Below are 23,345 nucleotides of genomic sequence, written 5' to 3' on the forward strand. Positions count from 1 at the left end.
AAAAATAGTGAGGTTAGCAATGCTTTCCGCTTTTAATTTGACACATTTAAAATTATCAAGTTAGGTTAAAATAAGAATTATGTTTATGTAGTAATAATGCCTAAATGTTAATAATTACAGCAAAAACCTTTTTATTAGTAAAATAATTCAGTGTAATTCTAATGTTTTCATAACAAAAAACAGGCTGGACACTTTGAAAAACAACATTTTGAAAAAATAAGGTTAGAAATGCTGTCCGTTTTGACACTTTGAGGTTAGAGTAAAGATCATCAGGTGGGTTTTTTTTAAAATTTATAACACATTAAATTTCTATTATCATAATATCAGGGCTTTTCAGTATTAGTATATTAAACTAATTGCGGTTGAATAGAACAGAACACATTACCATAACTGCCACCTCATAAATTACATTATATTCCTTACAGCAAAATGTCTCTAAAAGACTTCTCCATTCAGTTATACAAAATAGGGGCCATAAAATTTGGACAGTTTAAAACCAAAGTGGGCATCATGACCCCCGTATATTGTGATCTAAGGGTTATCGTGAGTTACCCTGAAGTTATGGTGAGTTAATCCATGGAACAGCAGTAAAAAATAACATTTGTCCAATAATTTTCCAGAAACGTTTAGCTGATTTACTCGCAGCTCAAATAAAGACTCTTAATAACATTGATGTACTTTGTGGGGTTCCATACACGGCCCTACCAATTGCCACAGCTGTCTCACTTGAAACTGGTTTACCAATGGTAATGAGAAGGAAAGAAGCCAAGGACTATGGTACAAAGAAACTTATTGAGGGAGTGTTTAAGGACGGAGATAAGTGTCTTATTGTCGAGGACGTAGTTACTTCTGGAAGTAGCATTTTGGAAACAGTACGGGATTTACAAAATGAAGGTACCTTAGACTTTGTTTCTGTTTTGGGGAGTTGCATAAATAATTGTGGAAAATGGGAGCTCGGACCCTAAATTCTAATTTAAATTCATTTTTGTAGGTCTTAAGTGTAAAGAAGCCATAGTTTTGCTAAATAGAGAACAGGGGGGTTTTAAAATTCTCGAAAGTAAGGGAATAAAAATGCACTCCCTTTTAAAATTAACTGAACTAATAGACTACTTGATTGAAGCAAACTTAATTAGCAAAGATGAAAGGGAAAAACTTGATAAATATTTAGCAGAAAATCAGTTAAATGAATCCATATTGAATAAAGCTCCCGCTGTTGGTAAGTAAAATTAGATAGTCTATTTATTGTGTTTTTGAAAAATCTTAATTTTTTTTAAGGTACAATATATTATAACATAATAAAAATATATAATCTTTAACATTTTAATATTCCTCATTAGTTCATTTTCAGCCAAATAATTATGTAATTGTTTTAATTTGTAACCAGTTTGTTATATTCCTTGAAACAATGATAAATGGGATTATAAAGTTCTTTGTTCTGCTAAATATCATTATGGCACCATAAAATGATTATGAACATTTTTGGTATTTATGGATTTTTGATTGTTATGTATATAACTCAGCATCATAATTACTAGCACTAAAAAGTACAATATATTATTATTCCAAACTTTTAAACATTTTTTAACTTAATACCTAAGAACTAGCATAATAAATCATCTCTTACACTAAAATGAAAATTATAACCTATACCTAATTTTATTTTTTATTTAACCTAAACAAAGATGTATCCTAAAGAAATAGTGCATAAAGCATTATGGTGTTGGAGACAATATTTTCCATAACATTGCCAGATAGAGATAATACAGATTAAACAAAAATTTTTAATGGCACAATTAAACTATAGCTAGTTTGTTATAACTACCAATAAATAATTAAAACTAGTGGATGCATTTAATACTGGATTATGTAGAGCAAAATTGACCTAACATAGTTTAGTGATGACAAGCCCTTACATGTATCCAAACCATAATGTAATTTATAATAGCAATAAGGCTCTCTATAGAATATTTCATGCAAATAATATTAATCTAAATAGAATTTTAGAGTCTAATCATGCCAGCAACTTTGGATCAGATTTGGCATTATTACTGTATACCCATATTTTAAAACATTTCAAAAGTAGCATTTCATCAAAAAATGTGTCCACAATAAAACCAAGTAATCAACCTGGACTTCTAGATACTGACTGTGATAGGGATTCTTTTTTATAGATAAATACACAGAAGATGAAGCTCACTCACATTCTATAAATAACATTGAAAATAAGCATGCGAAAAGTTTCAGTAGTTTTATTTTAAATATACAGTCTAAGAAATAAAATGGATGAGCTTCATCTTTTACTTGATTCATGTGATTTTCCTGATATTGTATTACTAACTGAGCACTGGTTAAAGCCTAACGAATGTTTCTTAATATCTGATTATATTCCTATATCAATTTTTTGTCGGCAACACTCCATACATGAAGGAACAGCTATTTTAGTTAAACAAACAATTGAAGCTTTTTTCTGTAAAATTAATAAGTATGATAGCTTTCTGTTGGAGAAGGTTTTTGAATTCTCCCTTTGTTTTTGTAAGCGATTTAATTTATATGTTCTTTGTGTTTATAGACCACCCACAGGAAATATTGGTATGTTCCTGGACAAACTTGATTCTCTATTATCCCAATTGTCTCTACACTCCATAGTTATATTGGCTGGTGACTTTAATATTAACTTCACTGATGTAAGCTCGCCATCATATCATACATCCCTTTTAAGTATATTGGAATCTTATGACTTGAAGATGCATGTTCTTTCACCCACACGTATAACATCCTCATCTGCAACTACTATTGATTATTTGTGTACAAATTTAAATGATGTGTCATGTAGAGTACTCTTCATCTGGTATTTCTGACCATGAAGCCATTCTCGCTAGGATTCCATGCAACACTGTATTTCCTTCATCTCATTATATAGGAAGAATTTTCAGCAGAGCAAATTTTAATGCTTTTTCTTCTACTACAGCTTTGGTTAATTGGAATGCAGTTGAAATGGCTCCTGACCCGTTTACTTTGTTATTTCATGTGCTATGTGACAAGATCAATCGGTGTTTTCCTAAAAAGAGGCTTAAAATGAAAAATAGAAAACCATGAGTCACAGCAGGCCTCAGAACTTCAGCTAAAAACCTCCGTTTTTTGGCTAAGATGTGCAAGTTTACAACTAATGCAAACATTATTCTTTATCATCAGAAATATCGTAGTCTATACAGAAAGACGATAAAAGCAGCAAAGGTTAAATATTATAGTGACCACTTGAATATGTCCTCAAATAGGCAGAGAGAATGTTGGTCAATTATAAATGACTTCAGGCATTCTCACAAGAAAGTTTCAGAACCAGAAGTAAGACCAAATAGTTTAAATGATTATTACTGTAATATTCCTCATTTATTGCTCAAGGATGTGAATACTAATATTGATCCTTTGCATTATATTCAACAAGTGTCAGTTCAAAATTCTTTTTTCTTTTATCCTGTTAGCCTTACTGACGTTAGAGATGCAATTAAAAACTTAAAAAACCATAAATCAGCTGGAGCTGATGGAATATCATCAAAATTACTACTCCTTTTGCCTGACTCAGCATTGAATGCCTTTCATAATGGCATCTTTCCAGCATATTTGAAGGAGGCAGTGGTTATCCCTCTTTATAAGGGTGGAGATTTGAGTGAGCCTTGTAATTTCCGTCCAATTTCTATATTATCTACCCTCTCCAAGATAGTTGAAAAACTTGCAAAAATCAGAATTTTATCTTTTTTGCAACATAATTGCATTTTATCTGCAAATCAGTTTGGATTTCAAACGGGAAAAGGGACTCATGACGCTGTTTTCGGCTTTTTGGAGAGTGTCTATGTGTCCTTAAATGCTGGAGAGTCCGCGGCGGCAGTGTTTTGCGATTTATCCAAGGCATTTGATTGTGTAGATCATGGAATACTGCTGTCTAAGCTCAATAATTATGGCTTTAGAGGTGTGGCATTGCAATGGCTGGAATCCTATCTGTCTAATCGTACCCAAAGAGTTACAGTATCTGGATGTTTATCCGATTCCAGATCTCTTAAAAATGGAGTAACTCAGGGTTCAGTGTTAGGACCACTATTATTTTTGCTCTATGTAAATGATTTGGGTTCATTAAAACTGCAGGGCAAAGTGGTTCAGTTTGCTGATGATACCACCATTTTATGGAATCATAGAGATTCTGATAATGTTAGAGTTCAGGTTTTTTTTTAAGGATCTTAAGATTTTATCGGAGTGGTGTGCTGCAAACAGGCTTGTATTTAACGTGGGCAAAACCTTTATTATGGGATTTAAGTGTGACGTTTAGAGCCTTATGTTTAGTGAAAACTTCACCTTGCAAAACAAAGAAAGCTGTAAGTTCCTTGGTATTACCATTGATGGTCGCCTTCGCTTCGAAGATCATATCCTAAATCTTGCATCAAAATTATCCTCTGGATGCTTTGCAGTAAGAATGGCAGGGCATGAGCTGGGAGAGGTAGTTGCACGTTCAGTGTACTTTTCTCTTATTGAGTCCCATCTTCGTTATGGCTTGCCTTTTTGGGGTTTAAGCAACAAGGGATTATTAAACATAATTTTTGTGATTCAAAAAAAGGCAGTTAGATACCTATGTTCCGCTGGGTTAAGAGATTCTTGTAAACCTCTCTTTATATCTCAAAAAATCCTAACTCTTTTTATCTTAGAAACAGCTACTCTTATTCATAAATGTCCTAAACCTCCCTCTAACACTGGTCATATGACTCGCCAGGTTAACGATTTTCCCTTACCAATCCCTACATCCTCCCTCACCAAGAACTCACTTATATACCTTAGCAAACAAATTTACAACCATGTTCCTCTATGTATCAGACAAATTTTAGAAGTTAAGAGATTCAAAAAGGAATTAAAATCACTTTTATTATCCAGGGCGTATTATAGCCTTGACGATTTTTTTAATGATACCTTTTAACCTGTGCTCTGACATCATTTTAGTGTTTTAGTTTTGTTTCCTCTTAAATAATTTAATTTACTTCCTCTAAATTCTGTTTTATTGACAGCTTTACTTATTTTTTAATGAAATTTATCAAAAATATGTTTTTTTTTTCAATCTGTTTTGTTATGATTAATTTTGGTAATGTGTGTAAATTTTATGGTAAAGTGTTTTAGATGTTATGTTTGTTTGAAATTTAAAATGAATTTGGAATTTTTTAGTTTTTAGGATGCTTGTACACAAGATTTTGTTGTCTTACGTAATGTAGCACATTTTCTTTCTTTCTTAAGTAAATGTTACATTATCGAGTTGTAATTAGCAAAGACGAACATGGTATTAGTCTTAAGCTGATAGTTTTGAAAATCCACATAATTTGTTTAATTTTTAAAATTTTACTTAATGGATGAATGTTTCAGGACTGATACACCAAGTTAGTTCTGTAATGATTAACTAATGTTTTTTTTATGTGACTTGGGGTATTTGTTGTAAAAAACTGAATTTTAGCTTTATACCTAGGAAAATCCCTATATCTAACAAAAACTCCTATAATAGGCTTAATTTTGTTAATAATGTACTCTAAATTCTTTAATAATATCAGAGAGTTCATCAGTGTTTTTCCGTTATAAACCAACACGTTACTTTTTAGCCAAAGCAAACCAAACCAGCCAATCTTAAACTCAAAACAAATAATGATTATATCAACGGACAATGGTTCCATCATGTTGTTACAATTATTAGAATTGACCTTGATATATCATCCAACTAAATTTTTCATGGCATAATTAAACCATAGCTAGTTTATTATACCTACCAATAAATAACTAAGAGTAGTGGACGCATTTAATACTTGATTATGTAGAGCAACATTTACCTAACATAGTTTAGGTAAATGTTACATTATTGAGTTGTAATTAGCAAAGACAAACATGGTGTTAGTCTTAAGCTAATTAATAGTTTTAAAAATCCACATAATTTGTTTAATAATTTTTTAAAATTGTACTTAATGGATGACTGCTTCAGGATACCAGGGTATACCAAGTTTGTGTTAGTTCTGTAATGATTAACTAATGTTTTTAATGCGACTTGGGGTATTTGTTGTAAAAAATTGAATTTTAGCTTTATAATTAGGAAAACCTATATCTAACAATAGCTCCTGTAATAGGCTTAATTTTGTTTTTAATGTACTCAGTATGATGCTTCCAGTTTAAATATACATCTTAAAGGACATCTTATAGGACTTAAATACTTGCTACTTTAAAATTATTCATGTTTAAATCGCCTAGAATTTAATTTTTTTTGCTTAAAAATGATATTTTTGGTCTTATCTAAGCTTTATATAGTACTTGTTTAAATTATTAATAATAATATCACATAGTTCATCAGTGTTTTTTCGTTATAAATCAATATTAACCATTTAGCTAAAGCAAACCAAACAGCCAATCTAAAACTCAAAACAAATAATGATTCCACGGAAACGGATCCATCACGTTGTTACACTTATTAGAATTGACCTTGATATATCATCTTACTTAATATATAGCTTTCAGTTTGTCAGGTACCATTTTCTTAGTCTATGAATATAATTTATTGAAATCCAACAATAAGTCAAGTGCCTTTTGTGCCTTACGACTTCAAAAGCTTTAGGCAGATCTTTGAAAATAGCAACAGTTATATTTCTGAAATCAGGGTTGTTTGCAGTTAGATTAATTAGGTCTACGCTTATCATTCTAGTTTTAATGGTATTTGCTAGAATTTTTCAGAAAACACTGACTGACCTGTTTTGTCACCTGATTTATAAAAGGGATATACCTTGACTAATTTTAGTTCTCCTGAAAATATACCACTTGACAAAAAAAAAACTATTACTATACGAATATGGCCTTGTAGGTTTTTAAAGTCAAAAACAGTTACATCATTATGACCTGGGCTGGTATTAGACTTAACCTGAGAATAAATATTTTTTTACTTCTATTTCATCTGAAAAGAACTATGTAGTCAAGGTATTTCTTGTAATATTTTTTAAAGTTTACTTACTATTCAGCTTGATACATTATCCAAATGAATAGATTGCTTTCGGTTTGTCAAGTACTATTTTAGTAGTATATGAATGATGATCATATCACAGACTATGATGCCTCTAACTCATAAAGTTCTTGAGGTACAAGAATTTATTGTGTATTTCCGAATAAAAAATGCTCATCAAACTGACATTTTTCCACATTTTTAGACCGTTTAAAATTATCGTTCGAATCCCGATCAAAACAAGCCAAAAACCCCATTGCCTCGAAACTGTTCCAAATAATGGCCACCAAAAAGACAAATTTATGCCTTGCCGTCGACGTAACGGACTCTGCGATACTTCTAAACCTCGCCGAACAAGTGGGACCGTATATTTGCGCCTTAAAAACCCACATAGATATTCTGGAAGATTTCCACGAAAACCTGATTGCCCCGTTAAAAGAAATCGCCGAGAGGCACGATTTTGTACTATTCGAGGATCGAAAGTTCGCGGATATCGGGAACACCGTGCAGCAACAATATAGCAAGGGAATTTATAAAATCGGCACCTGGGCCAGCTTGGTTACGGCTCATTCTTTAATGGGCAAAGGAGTTTTGGATGCACTTAAAGGTAATTTCAATTCAACGTTTAACAGTGTTAAATAGTAAGTAAATCTTTTTTAGGTGCTCCTGGTCTTCCTGAACGTGGAATATTCCTGCTAGCGGAAACCAGCGCCTCCAACAGTCTCATAACGGAGCAATACACCAAAGCGACCCTAAAACTAGCCTCCGAATATCCAGATTTAATTGCGGGAATAGTGTGTCAAAATCCGCTATTTCTAGATCAGCCCGGACTAATTCAGCTCACTCCTGGCGTGAAAATCGAGGAAAAGAAAGACAGTTTGGGGCAACAGTATAATTCCCCAGAAGCGGTCGTCGTAGGGCAGGGAGCTGATGTTGCTGTTGTGGGCAGGGGAATTATTGAGGCTAAAGATCCCGTTGTTGCAGCTAAAATGTATCGGGACTTGCTTTGGCAAGCGGTGTCTAAAAGAGTAGAGGCTTGAAAGTATTGTTGCCTCGAATTTTTGCATTTTATAATAGAGCATTTATATTATAGTAAATGGACATATTTTCGAATACAATAAGCAGGTCTAATATATTTTTTAAGAATTTTTTTGTTTGTTTCATTGGAACTTGCCGGAGAAAAGTGGCTCTGGCTTCGAAACTATTGAAGCCTCAAAAATGGTTTGTATTTGAAACAGTTCCTTAGGAATTATTTTAGCTTCGAGTGAAAACCTCATGGAATTACCTTAAATAGTTTTTCAATTATATTGGATAGAAGTGGAATTTTTGAGGGAAACAAGGCTTAACCTGTGCAAGTGCTGTAGCTTATTCAATTTTCCTTCTAAAATTATGTTTTATATGTGAAAATTATTGTTAACTCCCTTATTTCTTAAAAACTTGCTCAGTGAATTTCAAATGTACACCTAATTAATTACTCAACTTGGTTCCAGTAAAATAGTTTATATTCGAATGGTCTTAACGAAAACTACTCAAATTTTCCTCTAGAGACATTTTTTTAGCTAAAGTTCTCCTATAAAGTTATATGGAAAAATTTCCAAAAAATCTCAGAATGGTTCTTGTTAGGAAAAACTGATTTTAGATCACAAGGTAATAAAGCCTCAATAATGGTCCGTATATGAAATCGTTCCTTAGGAATTAATTCAACTTTGAGAGAAAATCCCCCGAATTGCCTCTAATAGTTTTTTTAATTATTTTGACTAGAAGTTGAGTTTTAGACGTGAAAAACGCTGTGAAACAAGGCTTAACCTAAAGTGCAATAGTTTAATTATGTTTCACATGTACAGGGTGGCCAAATAAGAATGCGAGGTACTGTATCTGGGAAACTATTCCTCGTAGAAGCTTGCGATAAAAAAATTTATTACTAAAATGGCCAAGAGAATGACCTGGAAAATATTTTCAAGTTTCTAAAATGGCCGCTAGGGGCCGCAACTGCAATCTTGAATCTAGAAAACTGATGTTTCTGTAAATTTTGCTGAATTAACCTAACAAAAAAATAGCTGATTATTAAAGTAGAGACCAATCCGAACCTTTTTTATTTGAATAGTTTTGCTGTATCTCTAAAAATAAAGTGGTGGGGGGGTGTTCAAAAGTTGGCTTAAAACACACCCTGTATACTAAAAACGCCTTAGCCGATTTTATCAAACTTGGGCTAGTTGAAAAGAGCTATTATTAAGCTACGAATATTATTATATTTCATGTTTTTTTAGTTTTAGATCTCGCCGCTAGAGGGCTTTTTTCGGCTTTCTGACACAAATGACTAATTTTCTCAAAAAACTTAAATGCGTTGATATGATTTTTTTTTCATAGAAAAATAGCTAAATGATGTCTAAATAATCTTGCGAAAACCGCAACTCTTGTTCCTAACCTAAAATATAGGCCAAAGAATATTTTATACCCTTAAATTTTATTTTTTTTATACTAATTATTTTGGAATTTTTTTAAATTCACTACTTTTGAAAACAAAATTTACCATTTTTGAAAATATTACCTAATATCACTAAAAGGTAAGTATTAATAATGCTTATATCAAAAATCAGACCTATTTTATGTTATATATTCACTATGGATATAATACGAAAAAAATAATTATTAGAAAGCAGGCCATGGAATGCAACAAAACAAATGTCTACTCAAATTATAAACATTCCTCAAATTGTCAATAGTAAGTTGTCAAAAGTTTTACGTTACTTGAGCATTTTTTGTTTTTGCAAAATGCGTTTTACGAACGATGAAGCTGTTGATATGCTTGCGGTTCATTTTGAATGTCTTCAAAATGCTGCAGTAGCAAAAAGAGTGTATGCTGCTCGATATCCAAATCGAAGTCCTTGCGATATTAGATTTTTTCCCCGATTAGTGGCGAACTTACGAGCCAATGGTAGTTTTCGGCCTAGGTTTCAACGGCCAAGAATTAGAAGAAATGTGGACAATATTAACAGCGTACTGGGATATATTGAAGGAAATCCTCATGTTAGCACAAGAGCATTATCCCTTGAATTAGGCATATCAAGAACAACGATTCAAAATATTTTGAAGGACAATAGGTAAATTCTAATAGCCATCGCCATATATGGATTTATTTAGGTTCAGCTTTTTTTTAATATATTTATAGAATGCACCCATATCATGTTAATTTACATCAGGCATTGGAAGAAGCAGACTTTGACCGTAGGTTGGACTATTGCCATTGGATATTAGGCATGATACGCGAGGACAGAGACTTTTTATTTAAAATTCTTTGGACCGATGAAGCCACATTTAATAGTGACGGTAGAGTCAACCTGCACAACATGCATTATTGGTCTGCAGAAAATCCGCATTGGTTGCGTGAAGTTCAGCACCAAGGGCGCTGGAGTTTAAATATGTGGTGTGGTATACTTAGAGGCAACATTATTGGACCATATTTTTTTGAGCAATCTCTAAATGGCAATGTTTTTTTCGACTTTTTGGTAAATCAATTACCGCTGTTGCTGGAAGATGTGCCACTGGAAGTCCGGCAAAATTTGTTTTTGTAGTTGGATGGTTGTCCAGCACATTTTGCTAGGAATGTGCGAGAGCATATTAATAACATTTTTCAACAGCGGTGGATTGGAAGAGGAAGCCTGTTTCCATGGCCTCCGCGATCCCCAGACTTAACCTGTCTTGATTTCTATTTATGGGGGCGGTTAAAGGACATTGTATTTCGGACTCAGCCTACGACTAGAGAAGATATGAAAAACCGCATTCGTAATGCAATACATACCATACCGAGAGCCGAAATTGAAGCTGCAGTTCTATCTACCCATGAGAGGCTTTAGCAATGCATAGAGCGTGATGGTCAGCATTTCGAGCATTTACGGGGGCATTAAAACCCTTTCTTTTTAAAATCGGTTCTTTATAGGGCCACAACTTACATTATAAAAGAAATTCGAAATAAATTATTTTGTAGTTTTTATAAATATTAAGGGATTTCCATATAAAATTTTCTTTGGCCTAAATTTTAGGTTAGGATGAAGATATTAAGATGCGGTTTTCGCAAGCATATTTAGGCGTCATTAAGCTATTTTTTTTTTTATAAAAAAAATTATACCATTGCATTTAAGTTTTTTGAGAAAATTAGTCATTTATGTCTGTCTGAAAATTAGTCAATTAGTCATTATGTAAAACTAAAAAAACATGAAATGTAATAATAATCGTAGCTTAATAATAGCTCTTTCCAACTAGCCCAAGTTTGATAAAATCGGCTAAGGCATTTTTAGTATACAGGGTGTGTTTTAAGCCAACTTTTGAACACCCCCCACCACTTTATTTTTAGAGATACAGCAAAACTATTTAAATAAAAAAGGTTCGGATTAGCCTCTACTTTAATAATCAGCTATTTTTTTGTTAGGTTAATTCAGCAAAATTTACAGAAACATCAGTTTTCTAGATTCAAGATTGCAGTTGCGCCCCCTAGCGGCCATTTTAGAAACTTGAAAATATTTTCCAGGTCATTCTCTTGGCCATTTTAGTGATAAATTTTTTTATCGCAAGCTTCTACGATGAATAGTTTCCCAGATACAGTACCTCGCATTCTTATTTGGCCACCCTGTACAAACCATTCTTCGGACTCCCACTATTCCAAAAAACTTCAAAATGGTTCGTAGGGTAGAGTGCTCTAAGAGTGCGCGGTCAATAAGAGTACGCACTCGTCGATTTTTGGAGCACGTCGTCGACAACAACAAGGTGTTGGTTCTATGAAGAATCGTATAAATCATACCGTTGTTTACAATTTCGAACCAAGATGGAGGCAGCACTGGCGCTTTTTAAAACATGCTCGTTTTGTAAGAGTGCGCAATCATTAATATTGTAAGAGTACGCGCGCACTCTTACAAACCAGGTTTTTTGATCTAACGGATTAAACGTATTTTTTCTTGTGTTTCAGCATGTCTGGCAGAAAACCAAGTTCTCAACGTGCTTTATGCTCACCGGCGGTTATGGAGGCAGCAAGACAGAGGATTGAAAATGGAGAAAGTAAAAGAAACGTGGCAAAATCCTTAGGAATGGCGGAAAGCACGTTAAGAAAAAGGCTAAAAAGGATAACTGTAGCTACAAAACTGGGAAGTCTCGACATTACCTTAACAGCAGAAATGGAAGAAGAGTAGTGTAATTATATTAAAACAATAGACAACATGTTAACTTCTAAAGCTCTAAGAAGTCTAGCATTTGACTTCGCTGAAAAAAACAAATTAAAACATCGTTTTAATATAACTTCAAAAATGGCAGGCAAGGACTGGCTGCGTGGATTTTTAAAACGACACAAAGATGTTACATTAAGGCAACCCACCGCTACACGCGTCGCCAGGGCTGTTGGGTTTAATAAACCATAGTGTGAGCGGTTTCATAAAAACCTCTCGGAGTTAATGAACAAATATAAATTTCCGCCACATGCAATTTACAATATGGACGAATCGGGATTTTCAACTGTCCCAAACAAGCCCCCTAAAGTTTTCTCTACAAAAGGAAAAAGGTGTGTCAATAAAATATCAAGCGCAGAACGGGGAACCAATGTTACTGTTGTATGTGCAATGAGTGCTAGTGGACAATTTATTCCTCCCGCATTTATATATCCACGTAAAAGAATGAAGGCAGAACTTTTGGACAGAGCTCCGCCATCTTCAATTGGAATGGTATCTGATAGTAGTTTCATCAATCAGGATTTGTTTGTTGATTATGCCACACATTTTCGAGATCATGCTAAGCCAACAAAGGAACAACCAGTACTAATGATAATGGATAACCACACTTCCCATTGTTCTATTGCAGCAGTTGATTTTTTTCGACAATATAACATTATCGCATTAACACTTCCTCCTGATAGTAGCCACCGTATGCAGCCACTTGACCGATGTTTTTTTTAGCCCGTTAAAAAAGTTTTATTCCAACGAGTGTGAAAAATGGTTGACGAACCATCCAGGGCGGGTAATTACGGTCTACCAAATTGCTTCAATATTTGCACCTGCATATTTTAAAGCTGCTACTTTAACGAATGCGATTGAAGGTTTTAAAGTGACGGGGATGTGTCCCTTTAATGATGATATATTTACCGAAGCTGACTTCATGGCCACTGTATTCACAGAACGAGAAAATTGTGCTACAGCTACAGTATAGTTACAGCTACGCAAGTAGAAGCGCCAAACATTCAGTTAGAATCCAAAAATCTCATCCATTATTCTCTAAGAGACCAACATACAAAATTGACGAAAAACAAAGAAAAACACAAAGTCACGGTCTCACAACATGTAATTAAACGGGCTACACGTGATTGCAACGCAGTATACATTGGCCAGTCTGGAGGAAAAATCTCTACACGTATTAAAGAACACGTAGCGCTTTTTGAAAAATTTAAAAATACCAATGTCAGTGATACCAAATCAGCGTTTGCGAATCATTTGCTAGCCTCTACTCATAATTTTTCTCCAGGGGTGGGAGCTAAAATGCTTCATGAATGCCCTAAAGGTAAGAAGCTTGACCTTCTGGAGAAAATGGAAATTACATAAACTAAAAAGAGTCCTGTTCTCGTGTGTGTGAATGACGTGTTTACTTTTGAACCTAATTTAATTTTTAACAATTTAATTTAGCTAAGTATCGTTTAACATTTTTCTTGTAGTCACTTTCTTCAATTTACATTGGCTAACGTGTTAAGTTAATTTAGCATTAGGTCCGTATAATAGCCGATAGGTTTTACACTTGTACTTATAACCTTGTTGTACCGGGTTCGATTCTCGTTGAGTCTATGCTGTTGCGTTCCACTTTTTAATTTTTTGCTTTGTACAATTATAACCTTAAAATTATTTATTTTTATTTATTTATTTATGTACTGTGAAGTGTGTGGATGGCTTCTAAAGGTTTTTTTATTGTTTTATGTAAGTTTTTAGTTTTGTTTAAGTATTATTTTTATTTTAGGCCTGATGATGCTCCAACTAGAGCGAAACACGTGTAGCCCGTTTAATTACATGTTGTGAGACCGTGACTTTGTGTTTTTCTTTGTTTTTCGTCAATTCAGTTAGAAGTCGCTGATAACTCAACATCTAAAATCAATATTCAACCTCATCAAATCTCTGAATTAGCCTCTGAAAATGCTTCCAAAGTTCTTGACAGTCCAACTGTTGTTCTTGAGAGTTCCACTACTAAGAAAAATTCACCTCAGCCTATAAAGCTGGTTTCCAACACATCTGCAATAATTTCAACTTTGGAACAAACAGTTGCTGTAGCGCCAAAAACCAAAACATTTGATTTATCGAACACTCCTGGAACATCATCAACTTATATTAAATTAATAACAATTTCACCATTACCCAAATCAATGACGTTTAGGTCAACAAGTCGCAGAAGCAAAAAGTCGGAAATTATCACCAGCTCCCCATATAAGGACCAACTAATTGAAGAAAAAGAGAAAAAAAAAACCGATACCCATAGTCTAGATATGGGCGATAACCTACCACCACCCCAAGAGCTTTCAGAAGAGAATTTAAAAAGAAAACGCGCTGTGAACCTCAGACGGGCAAAGAAGACACCGAAAAATGGAAAAGCCAAAATCACCGCCTCATAAGAAAATGTGGGGCTGTCCAGGGTGCAACGAAACTTTTAAAGAACCTGTTACAGAAGACTGGATTTAGTGCATATTGTGTGCTGAATGGTGGCATGAAAAATGCAGTGCCCACGAGGGTTCTGGATCTTATACATGTGACCTATGTTCATAAAATTGCGTGCGTACTCTTAAAAAGCGGGTTTATAAGAGTGCGCAAAATTACTTTTTTTCAAGTTTAATTTTTTCTGTTGAAGTACTGATGTTTAGTTTGCGAATTATACCTTATTTTGTTGTTTAAGTATCAACAGTCATAAATAAAAAAATATATATTTTCAACGCAATTCGTTTGAATGTTGTACCTGATTAAACCTTAAGTGCGCACTCTTGAAGCACTCTACCCTATATGAAGTTGTTACTTAAAAATCTCACAAAAATGTCTCGAATTGTTTTTCAATTATTTTGAATAAAAAGTGAGTTTTTAAGGGTAAAAAGGTTGTTCAAATCAACAGACTTTATCAATGGTCGTATGTTCCAATATAGAAGGTTCACTGTTCCACATCCTTTGAAGGACTAAGAGCATGAGCACTATCTATTTTACTTCTCTATTTATTGGGACTCACCAAAGAATACTAACTCACTTCAATTTAAACTTATATATTCCTTCGCAAATATAAAACGCAATGCAAAAATCGCTAAATATAATAGAAAAAACTATACAATAAAAATCATGATACTAAATTACAAAAAAATTTATAAAGTTGTAAAAATGGACGGAGACAATACATTGTATGTAAAAATAAAATTATCTTAAAAAATATTAGAGATTCAATGTAAAGATTCATAGATTATTAATTTCAGTTATTAGATGGTGTATTTTCAATATATGGAGTATCAAAAAAAGCTTTCTAACGAATAATCGATTGATGGTAAGGAATCTTTTATGGTTTCTTTAAACAATTAATGAATTATTTATTGCAGAAATAAATCACCCCGTTCTTTTGATTTTTGTGTAACTATTCAGAAAAGCTTCCACAAATCTGTCATCTTTTAAAACGAAGAAAGGCTTCAAAGACAACACCGTTACGTATCTTAGTCAATTCTTTTGAATATTCACATAAAAATAGCTAAAACACTAAATAGTGATAATTTTCCGCAAAAAAAAAACATCTAGCTGTTCATTGGGTATCTCTTAAAAATCTGTATCATATTTAATTGTAAAATCTTGCCAATAAAATGAATTTTTTGTATCTCTTTTAATTTCCGAGATCTGATAAGTTTAAAGCTTAATGAATTTCAAGACTTCGTCAAAATGCAAATTTGGAAAATAACTACATATCTTCTTAAGTGTCATAAAAACTCAGTGTTTTTATGTGCTGATATCTTACCAAGAGTGACATTCGTTAAATTTCTAACAAAAAATGATAAAAATGCCAATTCCAAGGCTATTGTTTATTCCAGTTCTTTTGATTCCAATGAAATCGTTTAGAAGTTTAGATCTTTACTAGTTTTGTAGATATAAAGTATTTTTGCTAAGGAGCAAAAAAAATATATTTTGGAATTTTGCCTGGCTATTGTGAGAAAACTTATGGTTCGTTCTACACAATTCCAATGATTCTTTAATATTTTTGTCCTTTAAAATCCTTAGCTCAAGTTAAAGGAGCGTTAGTTTGAAATTCAGTCGAAGTTTCATTGGTTCAATTGATGTTTGTTAATAGTTTAAATAAACCATAAACAGTACCTGGTTATTTTTAGTTGAGTTTATATATTGATTATGAAAAAGTTCTGAAACCCCGTACACTCTATCTCAATTTTTGTTAGTAAAATCTTTTATACAAGGTATCCAATTCCTACAGTGAGTTTTTTAGCACTTGCCTCAAATATATAAAGTTTTTTTTTGCAAAAACTCGTGGTAAAACATAAAATTATGTTTTCTTAGATTAAACATTGGCTTTACTCAAAAATTGACTTTTAACTTTATGCAGAAGATTGACTTCAACATATCGTCCCCTTAATACTACAACTAGGTAAGTCGAAATTTCACGATTTTGAGTTATCTACTTTTTCCTTTATAACCTTTTACGCCTTTTTTAATGCTACAACTAAGTAAGTTAAACTCCAATCCAATTTACGGGAATCCAGTGACAAAAACTAGTTATGTTCACAGTTAAAAAAAATACCTGCTGCTTAAAGTAGCGACCTTGAATTATCAAATTGTGCACTTGCGATTACAAAAATTTGTAGGGCAACAAGTGTTTAATTTAAGTTACCTAGTTGTGCGCTCGGCTAACTTGACTTATTCGCTACCCCTTACAGATATTTTTTGAGATACCTATGTTTGCAGTAAATGTCGAGTGTGAAATTATTAAGTATGTTCCTCCAGTTTTTGTAACATTTTTTATGAAAAAAAGGCGAAAAAAAACAAAAAGTCTACAAGAGCCAAATACATATTAACTTTAGCACGTAGCCAGTTGACTGAGAATAAAGGTGAGTGAATTTAAATGCAATTAATAAAGAAAATATTGTGGAAACAATAAGACTGCTTATTAGGTTAGGTATTTATTAATTAATAATTTTCTTAAATTTAAATTCAAAATAATGTCCTCTGGTAATATTACGAAATCTATCCTAATCTTAATAATTGTTATATGAGTATTTTTTAAATTATTTTTAGTTTCAGATATAGAGACAGTCAATGATGATGATGACATATCGTCACCTGATAATGAGATAAATACTCGCATAAAATATACGACGGAAGGAAAGAATAAAGCGGAACAACCTACAAGTAATTGTTATTTAAGTTTATTTTATAAAATATTATTATTGGGCAAGAGCCTTGTAAATACGTAGACTGATTGCTTTTTTTTTTAGAAAGTTCCTTTTTTACTTCATGTGATGATACTACTGTGGCATTTCAAGAATTTACTGTTGGAAATGAAAGTTTAAACGGTGAGGAAAGTTTTTAAAATCTATTTTTTCTAGTGTTATTAATTTCTAATTTTTACAGTTGAAAATATTGAGCCGGTTCCAGGCACTTCAAAACAGCATTTATATGACTTAAATTCAGACTGAGCCATATTCTCCTGAACATTCGGAATATAATCCAGTCTGAAAATTCTTCTAGCAGTGACTTGGATTCCCAAGTTGGCACATTACTAAGAAACAATATTTGAATTACACGATATTGAAGAGTTGCCTGTTAGGACAGATAAGTCGAGAAAAAGGAAAAGAAATTAACAAAATTGGAAAAGGAATGTTGCAAAATTAAAAAAACAATATGGCGAGGCATACATATCATCAAGAGGCAAACACGTTCCGGGGATAGCAATGAAAGATCCGTGTTTAGCTCCCTGCAAAAGACAATGCAGTGAAGTTTTTTCTTATGATGAACGATTGTCGATTTTTCGGAGATATTATCACTTAGAATCATACCAAAGAAAACGGGACTTTATTCACGGTCATACAGAAAAAAAAATAAAAAATGGCATACCAAAGAACAGTCCAGACGACAAAACACCATCTTTTTCTTTTTGCCACAAAAATTCTAACCGGATTCAGGTTTGCAAAACGATGTTTATCAATACCCTAGGAATTAGAAAGGGAGTTGTGGATATTGCGATGAAAGCGAGAACTGAACAAAACACAAGTTTGGAAGACAAGCGCGGAAAATTTAAAAAAAAGGTCACGACTCCTGAAATAATGAATAGTGTTAAAAGTCATATTGAGAAGTTTCCAGTAGTCGGCTCACACTATTGTCGTTCAAAAACCCAACGTAAATATTTGGCCTCTGACTTAAACATAACAATTATGTACTATAAACAAACACCAGCTAGCTCTGCCATTTATAGAAAGGTGTTCAGAGGAGTATAACCTTGGTTTTTATCGACATCGCAAAGATCAGTGTCGGATTTGTATGGCCTACAATTCTCCTTTAAGTGATAAACCATCTATGCAAATTGAGTATTTGGCTCATATAGCAGCTAAGGATAGAGCGCGAGATGAAAAGCGAATAGGCAGACAGTTGGCGGAAAATTCAAACGGAAAACTCATAAGTTGCAATTTTGATTTGCAACAAGTGCTTCTGGTGCCAAATGATCCAACTAATAATGCTTTATTTTATAAGCAAAGATTTAAAGTATTTAACTTTACCATTTATAATACTGTCTCCAAACAAGGTGATTGCTTTATGTGGACAGAAGTTGAAGGCAAACGAGGTAGCTGTGAGATTGCGACCTATTTATATAAATATTTTGAATCTTTGCCAGAAACTACAAATCAGGTTCAGTGTTTTAGTGACAGATGTGTTGGACAAAATTTAAACAAATTTGTATCTGGCATGTGCTTAACAGCCGTTCAAAATATTGCACATTTAGAAACGATTGAACTCAACTTCTTAGTGTCGGGACATAGTGAAATGGAATGCGATTCCATGCACTCTGCCATTTCAACAGAATTTAAAAGAGTAGGAAAAACTTATTTACCACAAGACTGGAAAACAATAGCTAGATGTTCCCGAAGAAAGGGTGATAAACCTTACATCGTTCATGATGTTACACACGAACAAATATTTGATTGGAAAAATCATGCAGATAAAGTTTTAATTTTCAGAACCAAGGACGAAAGTGGAAAGCAAGTTGCCTGCCAGAAAATGTGTTGTGATGTGCTTTTCTAAATCAGAACCTTTTATATTAAAATTCAAAGAAAAATTCGATGATGAATTTAGGAGTTTAAACTGCAAAAGGAAAACAAAACCATCTCAAATTAATAGAAAAATGCCCAAGTCTTAAGTGACGTTAAGACAGTGAGTGACGAAGTATAGTATTTAAGTAATCATGAGTTATGTATTTGGGTTTTTTTTTACATTTGACAGAAATGTAAGTATTAATAAAAGTATTTATGATATTAAAACTTGTTCTTACTGCTCAGTCAACAACTAGATATTTGCTTTTTTCTTTTTGATTTTTTATTGTTAAAACTAGATATCTCATTTTTTAATACCAAAAGAACTGAAAAAAAGCTGAAAATCTCTAAAAATATTAGGTATATATATTTATTCAATGTCCATGCGGTATAATTAAAAAGAAATTCAATTCGCTATTATACAATATTTTTAATTTTTAAAAACTTTAAACTGCTCCCCTGAAAAATTAGAATTTTTGAGTTACCTAGTTGTAGTATTAAGGGGACGATATATTTAAGCAATTTGTGAACTAACAGTTTTTTAAGCCATTTTGCTGGGTAAAAAATTTTAAAAGAATGATTAATTTATTACTGATATGGCAAATCTATAAACAAAAATATCCAACCTGGAAAATTCGACACCTGTACATAAAAATGCACTTAAAAGCTTAATAATAAGTTTGTTAACCTGGACGGCGACAGTTACAGTTTTGGTGCTAGGACTTAAAAATACATTTTTATAAACCCTAATATATACATTCCACACATTGCATACGACTGTTTATCTCAGTCAATATTAACAATGAATTCAAAAGTACCTGTTATAGCTGCAATCTCACAAGGGTTAAATTATCTAAAATAATTAGTTCAAGCTTCTCTCGGGAAGCTTGAAATTTAACCCGCAATAAAATAAATAACTAAAACTCAATTTCACGCCCATAATAGTAAAAATAAAGGCAACAACTGGATAGTTATAGTTATACTTATCAAACTAGCACTGGCATGACAATCGACTATCCTTCTCGCTCTCATGAAGTCCGATCCCAGGTAAATCGAGTAGAAACGTTCGCTTGGCGGGATTACTTTGAGCTGGGTGGTGGCGTCTTGGAAGATCAGGTCTGCATATGGAGGTTCCGAGGTAAACATGCTAAAACTAATGGGAAAAATTGTTAAAATTAATTTTTAAATTGGAGAAATTATTTTTTATTTTATTTCCGTCTATTTGTTGATATTTTGTAATTTTTTTAGTACAGTCCTTTCGCTGACTGCAAGAGGTACAAAGGGACTAAAACTCCATTTCTCAACTTCCTGTAACAGCTGTGTTTTAGAAAATAGAAGGACTGGGTCCTCTTTTATTTATACTGTATATTATTGGTTTGTTTTCAGTTCTCCCAAGGAATAGTATAGTTTGTCTTGCAGATGATACTTGCCTAATTATTGAGATAACAGCTGGGAGAGGATCAAAAATAAAACTGAGTTGATCTCAAGGGTAAAGAGTTGGTTTGATTTCAGTCCTCTAATCTTAAACACTGATAAAATAAAGTTTATGTGTTAAGCAGATCTAGCCTGTCAGGTTTCACTACAATATGTTTAGAAAATTCTGATTGTCTAAATTATGATCGCTGACAGTGTAGAAATGATTATTTATTTATTTATTTATGATTCTCTTTACAAACACTAAGCAGATAGTAATTACATGTAAAGGCAGCAACAAAAATTAAATTAAAACCTTAAAATACTACAAAATACAACGAAAAACAAAATTAAAATAAATAAAACTATAACATGGTTTGTCATAAAAAATATACAGGATACCACTGTATCTATAAATCTATATTATATCTATATCTATTTTTAAAGGTCGGCCTTAGATCTGCAGAAGACATATTAAATAAATCCACATGAACTTGATTAAGGAACTGGTTCCTAATTGCCATCATATTATTCATTGGAGACACACTATCAGAAATAACACAAAATAAGTTGTGTGGATTCCAAAGAAAATGTTCAAAAGAAGGGTTTTAGCAAAAGTAAAGGGATAAAATAATTGTGTAAGATGATTTTTATGTTTTTTGAACATTTCTGTGTAAGATTAATCATGCCGAGAGGAATTCCAATTTCAAAAGACTTGAAGCAAAGAGTTGTGAATGGATTCATGGAAAGTAACAAACAAGGATTTCCCAAAATGTTCCTTGGAAGTCCGCACCTCGAATTATTGCCGAAATTCCAGAAATTACGGTTGGTATACGAACAGTATAAAGAAGGTTAGTAGACGCAAAGTTATTTAGTAGACGTCCAGCTAAAAGGCCGTTAGTTTCAATAAGAAATAGAGCAACAAGATCGGCATTTGCACGCCGGCATTTAAACTGGACCGTCAATGACTGGAAAAAAGTTCTATTCAGTGATGAAACGCGCTACAAAATATCCAATTCTGATGGAATGAGGCGTGTGAGGCAACCAATCAATACAAGGCTTAATCCTAAATATGTAACACCTACAATTAAGCATAGTAAAGCTAGTGTATTTTTATGGGGTTGGGTTGGGAAATCATGCAGAATATTATGCTTCCTCATGCAGAATGGAAAATGCCATTGCGTTTTTTCAACAGGACAACGATCCAAAACATTATTCGCAAGTTGTTCAACAGTGGTTTCGGGAAAATAATGTTCGTGTTTTACAGTGGCCAGCACAATCCCCAGATCTTAACCCCATTGAGAATCTCTGGGAAGAAGTAGAACGTCGTATTCGTACCCAAATGTTTCCAAATAAACAATCCTTAATAAATAAAATTAGTGAAGTTTGGACAAGTCTTCCCGAAAATGTCATTCAGAAGTTGATTGCTTCAATGCCGCGCCGTTGTCAGCAACTAATTAATAATAATGAATATTCTATCAATTACTAATGTATTACTTTCAATGGTTTTTGTTGTTAAATGTGTTAAATATTTTTTGTTGAACTAAAGTAGAATAAAATACTGTTAAATACAATTTGTTGCTCTACTTTTGTCGCCCCCATTCTTATCAATTTTTATAATCATTAGTATTTACCGTTCTTAAAATGATTAAAAGTACACCAAAATGTACTGAAATATTACTTTCAGTGTAAGGATAGTGTGACATTAAGCTTAGCGAAAAATCACAACCCAATAATTTTTTTAATTCAAACATGAATAAAATTGAACTTTGTTGCTCTACTTTTGTCCGATAGTGTATGTGACGCATATTCCAGGTGCGGTCTCACCAAGGCATTAAATAATCTTATTATAGTTGGTATTTCAAAATTCTTGCTGTTTCTAATTATAAAACACAAAGATTTACGAGCCTTTGTGATGTAACAGTCTTAAAGAATTTGCAATCATCCGCGAACAATAAGCCAGCCGAGCAGCAGAGGCAGTCGGGTAATGAGTTAATAAAGCTTATAAAAAATAAAGGCCCTAGATTGCTACCCTGGGGCACTCCCGAGGTGGGGACAAAGCTCTCAGACACACATCCTCCCACTCTCATTAGCTGTACCCTATCCGACAGATAAGATGGCAAAAAACAATAGGCATCCTCAGATATGCCTAATTTAACCAATTCATTCAGCAGCAGATCATGTTAAACCTTATCGAATGCCTTCTCACAGCCTGTATAAATAACATCTACTTGGTTTTTATTTAATATGGCTTCACCTATATGTTCTGAAAGTACTGTAAGATTTGTTACTGTGAACTTATCTGTTATAAAACCATTTTGAAATTTGGAGATTTTAGGTTTTAGAAATTCGATTAAACAATATTATCTCAAAGACTTTTGCAATTACATTAATCAAGCTTATAGGCCGATAGTTCCTGATATCTCCTCTGTCACCACTCTTGTATATAGGGGTTATTACAGAATACTTCAAAGCATTAGGAAACTCGCTGGTTTTTATAGATAAATTAAAAATATATGCCAGAGGTTTTACCAAGAACTCCGCCAACCCTTTATAAATATATGCAGGAATATTATGAACCCCTGTAGACTTCTTTGGCTTAAAAATTCAAACATCTGCCCCCCAAGTATGAAACCCTCTTACTGT

The 23,345-nt window shown here is 33.0% G+C and overlaps 2 protein-coding genes across 4 annotated transcripts in view; one reads left to right on the forward strand and one right to left on the reverse strand.

The window, feature by feature from the left end:
* Positions 1–113: 113 nt before the first annotated feature.
* LOC126734347 (uridine 5'-monophosphate synthase) lies at positions 114–8,148 on the forward strand. Of its 2 annotated transcripts, none has more exons than XM_050437927.1 (6): positions 114–273; positions 426–564; positions 621–894; positions 992–1,216; positions 7,206–7,607; positions 7,661–8,148. In XM_050437927.1, exons 2-6 carry the CDS (start codon positions 430–432, stop codon positions 8,038–8,040), a joined length of 1,416 nt encoding a protein of 471 aa, XP_050293884.1. In that variant the 5' UTR covers positions 114–273; positions 426–429; the 3' UTR covers positions 8,041–8,148. The 2 variants fall into 2 exon arrangements, with proteins under 2 accessions (XP_050293884.1, XP_050293883.1); XM_050437926.1 differs by having other exon boundaries at positions 256–273; positions 328–564.
* A 7,096-nt stretch (positions 8,149–15,244) lies between these two features.
* Positions 15,245–23,345, reverse strand: part of LOC126733968 (melanotransferrin) — a 35,961-nt gene continuing 27,860 nt past the window's right edge. For both annotated transcript variants that reach the window (XM_050437470.1, XM_050437472.1), the window contains one exon: positions 15,245–20,439. In XM_050437470.1, the coding sequence (XP_050293427.1) occupies positions 20,217–20,439 (223 nt within the window). In that variant the 3' untranslated portion in view covers positions 15,245–20,216. The remainder of the gene's footprint in view (positions 20,440–23,345) is intronic.

This window comes from Anthonomus grandis, chromosome 3 (assembly GCF_022605725.1).
Source record: "Anthonomus grandis grandis chromosome 3, icAntGran1.3, whole genome shotgun sequence".
Lineage (NCBI taxonomy): Eukaryota > Metazoa > Arthropoda > Insecta > Coleoptera > Curculionidae > Anthonomus > Anthonomus grandis.

What these genes read in the sequence shown, in the direction of transcription:
- LOC126734347 (XM_050437927.1), top strand. Translation starts at nt 430, where the DNA reads ATGTCTCTAAAAGACTTCTCCATTCAGTTATACAAAATAGGGGCCATA. An exon ending in TGAGTTACCCTGAAGTTATG is followed by an intron (nt 565 to 620) that starts GTGAGTTAATCC and finishes ATAATTTTCCAG; the next exon opens with AAACGTTTAGCTGATTTACT. An exon ending in GAATAAAGCTCCCGCTGTTG is followed by an intron (nt 1,217 to 7,205) that starts GTAAGTAAAATT and finishes CCACATTTTTAG; the next exon opens with ACCGTTTAAAATTATCGTTC.